Source organism: Mizuhopecten yessoensis, unplaced genomic scaffold (genome assembly GCF_002113885.1).
Source record: "Mizuhopecten yessoensis strain PY_sf001 unplaced genomic scaffold, ASM211388v2 scaffold716287, whole genome shotgun sequence".
Classification (NCBI taxonomy): Eukaryota; Metazoa; Mollusca; class Bivalvia; order Pectinida; family Pectinidae; genus Mizuhopecten; species Mizuhopecten yessoensis.
The window spans coordinates 497,904-504,122 of NW_018480041.1; the positions used below are offsets into that span (position 1 = coordinate 497,904).

At 38.1% G+C, this 6,219-nt stretch overlaps 1 protein-coding gene across 1 annotated transcript in view; it reads right to left on the reverse strand.

Annotated features, from left to right (window-relative positions):
• LOC110442650 (protein RRP5 homolog) overlaps positions 1-6,219 on the reverse strand; it is a 165,731-nt gene that overhangs the window by 133,968 nt on the left and 25,544 nt on the right. The window contains exons 4-6 of the mRNA XM_021486343.1: positions 4,352-4,525; positions 1,212-1,370; positions 607-718 (exon numbers count right to left, since the gene is read on the reverse strand). Coding sequence (XP_021342018.1) covers positions 607-718; positions 1,212-1,370; positions 4,352-4,525 — 445 coding nt within the window. The remainder of the gene's footprint in view (positions 1-606; positions 719-1,211; positions 1,371-4,351; positions 4,526-6,219) is intronic.

The following is a 6,219-nucleotide window of genomic DNA, read 5'->3' on the forward strand; positions in this document are numbered from 1 at the left end:
CCCTCTATCAGCCCCCTGGGGGGTCAGCCCCACCATTCGTACAATTTTGAATCCCCACCACCTAGGGATGCTTCCAGTAAAATTTAGTTAAATTCCAATCAGTGATTAAGAAGAAGAAGTAGTTTAAAGAAATTGTTGACAGACGGATGACGGATGACGGACGCCATGGTATGGCATAAGCTCACTTTGGTTCTTCGGAACCCGGTGAGCTAACAATGGTGATTATATCAAGGTTTTACTGAACATAGATGTTGTTTATCTTGGTGAGACAATATCACCTGTCTGAAGTTCACCGCATGGGCATGACATAAACCTATAACGTGATCCGAACAATGATGACTGCTGCCTAAAACATGGTTTACTAAACACACAAATATGGAAGAAAATAATATCTTTTAATTTCAAGGCACACAAATATGGAAGAAAATAATATCTTTTCAAGGCACACAAATATGCCAGAAAAATGATTTCTATTCAAAGCACACAAATTAGCCAGAAAAATTATATCTATTCAAAGCACACAAATTTGCCAGAAAAATGTATCACCACTGCAGTAGAATTAATTATGTTAAACCATTTTTTCAATAGAATTGATAAAAGTATTACCATCATTTAAGTTCTCAGCATCTGCATGGTTGAGAAAAGCTCGCGTTCCACTGATACCAATGTCCACCACATATCCATGATCTTCTAGACTCTGGATACAGCCATGCAGTACCTGTACACAATCAAATATGTGTACCTCTCTTTGAGAAAAGTGTTTTACCCAGAGGTCGACAGACACTCTGCATGGAGATTATGAAATTTAAAACATTATCTTCAGACTTTGATGATATTTCTATTAAACCATTCAGCTGCTGATAACAGAGTTTAACAGAATGAAGTCCACAGAATGAAGACTTTTGGTTTAGGATTTATAAAGCAAGTCTCTTCTTTGCAGGCATATTTGCTATGTCAGGGAGAATATTCCAATTTTCCAATTTCATTCTGGTTTTTGACATCCCAACATTTTGCTTTTTGCTCAAAGTTAATTAACTCAATGCTTGGCGATCATTACAAAATTATTTTGTCACGTACAGGAAATTGTCAGTTATTTTTCGAAGTTGCCACAAAATTTCTGCAATATGGAAAGTCTATGAGGAAGGGAGATAAATCTTACAGTGGGGACCAATCAACTCCGTTCACTGTAAAGTACAGGTAGTATCACTTACCATGCCCTTCTTGATGTGGCTAGCTTCCATACCCTCGTTTACTTCTCTAGGATTGATGGTCAGTTTAAAGTCATGCTTTTTCTTCACAATGGACATATCCACTACCTTGCAGGGCAGTAACTGACCAACATGGAACATCTCGTGGAGACTGGCTACATCCTGAACAAATAGTAAATATATATAAGTTACCTTCATAGGGAAACAGACTAACAGTATACCTAGCTAAGGTTAAAAAGACCATCTATATCTAACTATAAATCTTAAACATGACATACCTAAATCCTCTTAACCAGACCATACCTAAAGGTTATCTAGATCTGTACCTAAATAAACAGACCATTACTACCTAATGTGAATTAGTCCATACCTGACTAATGTTAAATAGGCCTTAGATACCAATAACTAATGACTTATGTTAAATAGGCCATTTCATAGGTCTTAGATACTCCTAACTAATGACTCATGTTAAATAGGCCATTTCATAGGCCTTAGATACTCATAACTAATGACTTATGTTAAATAGGCCATTTCATAGGCCATAGATACTCATAACTAATGACTTGTGTTAAATAAGCCATTTCATTGGCCATAGATACCTATGACTAACTAGAATTATTATACCTCTACTGAGTTTTTCCTATATAAATACAATAAGATAAAATCTGCTATTTCCCTTAAATCACTTAAATCTCTCCATCTGAGAGCTACTCCCTCCCCAAATTAGGACTACTCCCAGCAAAAAAAGAACTACTCCCTCAAAGAATTATCACTCCCCATCACAGCAGAGGACCCAAAAAGATCCTCATTTATAACTCTATCCCCACCAACAGACGCTCCAGAACTGACTAAAATGTCAGAGACTGGAGGAGGGCCCACCCTTTCCAGAGATGAACTAACACCAATGGAAGGGGGACCAACCTCCCTGACAACAGGATAGCCAACACCTGTTTTCTCTAGACTAGAGCCAGCCAAGGGCTGGATAGTCTTGGGACCCAGCAGGGCCTCTGCCAACGAGGTACCTGCCGAAGGACTCTCCGTGGGGTCGCCGGTACTACCGGAGGAGGACCTAGCCCTGTCCTTCCTCTTACCCTGTTTGTGAGACTTGGAGAAGTCCTTCATGATTCACAAACAACAAGATAAATTAACAATTCAGCCTTTATTTGTAAATAAAATAATTTGAATTCACAAAAATTACCGTAAACGAAAACGAAAGTGAAAGTACACACTCACGAAAACGAACGGGGACCAAAACACTCAAGGCTATTTCATTGGCCATAGATACCTACATTGTATAAGAGGCCCAAAGGGCCTGTATCGCTCACCTGGAAATGGTCTTATTGGGCCTACCCCTCAGGCCCCAGAGGGGTCAGACCCACCATTTATACAAAATTGATTTCCCTTCCCAATAGGATGCTACTCTTCAAACTTGGTCAAAATACCTTCATCCCAACAGAAGAAAAAGGATCTTAAAGCTATTTCTCTATATCCCTTATTGGGCCCACCTCTCTGCCCCAAGGGGGGTCAGGCCAACCGTTTATGTTGGTTCCCCTTCACCAAAGGGTGTTTCATACCAAATTTGGACAAAACCATGTCGTTCCTACAAGAGAAGATGGATTTTGAAGAATATGGTCTATTTCCCCAATTATGCCCTGCCCCTATACCCCCAGGGGAGCCACACCCACCATTTAAATTTAAGTCCCCTTGGCCCAAGTATGCTCAAGACTAAATTAGGATAAAATCCCTTAATCCCTACAGTAGATGAAGAATTTTAAAGGTTTAACCTCTATTTCCATTATATGGCCATGCCTCCAGGGGTGCCACACCCACCGTTTATACAAAATTGAGTCCCCTTGGCCTAAGGATGCCCCAGACTAACCTTAATCCCTGCGGTAGAAGGATTTTAAAGGTTTTACCTTTATTTCCATTATTTGGCCCTTCCCCTCTGCCCCCAGGGGGGCCACACCCACCGTTCATACAAAATTGAGTCCCCTTGGCCTAAGGATGCTCCAGACTAAATTAAGTCAAAATCTATTTGGCCGATCAGGACAAGTAGCATTTTAAAGAAAAAGTTGACGGTAGAATGGACGACAGACGCTGCAGTAAGGCATAAGCTCACCATGGTCCTTCGGACCAGGTGAGCTAATAACTAATGACTAATGTTAAATAGGCTATTTCATTGGCCAGAGATACCTATATTGTATAATGAACGACTAATGTTAAATAGGATATTTCATTGGCCATAGATACCTATAATTGAATACTTATGTATGTTTGTAAAAATTTGATTACTAACTATTTTACATCACCCATTATTAGTGTTTACCAGAGAATTCTGTTCAAGAATAAGATTGCAAAAAAAGCAAGCTTTTCTCTTCAAACAAGAGGCCCATGGGCCTTAACGGTCACCTGATATATTTATACAAAGAGTTAATTTTGATTTTAACACGAACAGAATTATTTTCAAAGTGACAAAAAACAATAAAACCACCTTATTCAATATCTAGCATACAGATTTAAGATTAAAAAGTATTTGAAACTAGCACCTCTAATTCTAAACAAGGAAAATGAAGAAATTTTAGCACACTGACTCCTTTGGGCCCCACCCTACAGCCCTAAGGGGTAGGGCTGGCTCAAAATTTTCAAAGTAATAAACTGTCAACTCAGGGTTATAATTCCAATCAAGTTATTAACATGTAATATTCAAAGTATCATTATTTGCCATTATTAACCATAATAAATTTTGCCCCCCCCCCCCCCCCTCCTTCCCCAGGGGGTAAACGTGAGACCCTAGGATCATAAACCTTAAGACCCTTCCATCTATGAATAGTGTTTGATTCTACCATATCTGGGTCTTTGAGAAGAAGATTTTTGAAATTTCAGTCAATTCAACCCTTTTTGGCCCCACCCATCAGCCCCGGGGGGTCAGTCAGGGGTGATATGTGCATACCATCAAATTGGAGAAGAAGTCGAAAATGTAAATTGTTTACGGACGGACGCTGGACGCCAGAAGACTGAGATGCCAGACAAAAGGCGATCGCAATAGGTCACTTGAGACTTTGTCTCAGGTGACCTAAAAAAGCAATCATAAGGTTATGATTTATTTTTTTCAAACATTTATGAGAAATATATCAGTTACTTACCAGGGTATTATCACTGGAGGCAGTCTCTGTTAGTGTTTGTAACAGCTGTGTATAGGCATCAGAGATGTGAGTGATTTGTATGGAGCCAGACAGGCCATTAGGGAGTCCCACACACAAAGCATAGTCCTCCACCCGTGTAACACATCCCAGTAACAGCATCCCAGTGCTCACCATCTACAAATGTGAAATAAGGAAACAAATTTATATCTGCTTTATTTAATCTTAAAAAAGTAACTTTTTGAAAAACTATAATCCTGTTTTGACCTGACTTTGATGTCTAAGATACCTTTAATTGCATTGTGAGTCTGAGTCCAGAGGGCCTGTATCGCTCACCTGTCTCTTTTGTTACATGAAATTGACATATAGGTAACTTCAGATCAAGTAGCTATGGCGGGTTTCTATGCCTATTTCCCCAAACCTGGGACCGCTAGTCTGTGCGTGCCACCGTGTACTGTTATGACGCGTCCTCAGGTATTTTTATACAGGTAGCTCTATCGGAATCCTGTGTCTAAGAATAGATTATTGTAAAAAGCCGAATCTAATGCCATAAATTGATACATGCGTTTCACGATAAAGACTCAACAAAATGCTTATTTCGTGTTATTTCTACAATTTAAAACAAATAATATGCTGTTTGTAATACACGATCTTACAATTATTACCAACAAGTTTTGAAAGGATTTAATTTTCATTACTACTGCTTGCGTCATGCCGTTATCTGCTTTCTTACAAAACACACATCTTGATTTAGTTTTTCCTGCACCTATGAATGGCAAAATGATATATATAATTTTTGAATAGCATGTCTAACACGTGTTTTGCGATCCTTACTTTGTGTTGCAGTCTTTAATTCCTGCATTTCAAATAAATGAGACTGTCCTCAACGATGAATTTTCCCTTTTTATGGTACAGTGGAACCCACTTATTATGATATTGGTTATTATGATATACCGTAAAAACCCATGTAATTTGCGCACCTGTGTAATTTGCGCAGGTACTTTTTGAGGCTGAAAATCAGGAAAAAAAGGTTCTACTCGAATATTTTGCAAACCCAAAAAATCTCGAAAAAAACGATGTTCATGCTCCGAAAATCGATCTCTGAATATATTTTTTTTAAATATATTTCAAGGATTTTTTTTCATTGATGTAAAATGATATTTAAAACCAAGAAGAAACTACATAAAATGTGTATTTTGTTGCTTGTTTTCTTCGAATTATCTGATCACATATGACACACACGTGTGCGCATATCGGCATAAATCAATTCATTTTAGCAATATTTTACATAAAACATTTACTTGCTTACAAAAACATATCAATTAATAAGTAATTCGATGTTTAGTAACCGCTTGTGCATATCTCCTGGTGAAAGACATAATCAGATACCTTTTATTGATCATAATTACGATCAGTGAGAAGGGCTCATCATGGCGGCTTGGGTTACGTCACTTCAAACCAGGTCATGTCACAGTTCAGTTTGGCCATGGAATTTGATTATCTAAGTCCGTGGTTTGGCGATATTTTTGTACAAATTACAATGCAGTAATGAGCTAACACTATCTCTGTGATTACCTGTTAACAATAGCTCTACTAATTGAAATGATTTGCAGTCGCGATTGACGGACCGTGTTGTTGTTTTTTTCACAAGCCAACACGTGGCGTGAATTACGAAGCCCTACTGCATTGTCATAACTACAGACTGATTTGACTGATAAGGGATTATAAAAAATATGTTTATACTAGAAGCGTGGACAATCAATACATCCTCTTCAAATCTACTCCAAGGAAAAAAATAGTTAACGCAGACTATTTTTACGATGCTTCATTTAATAAATATTGAAATAATTCACGAGGTTATTATCAATCAC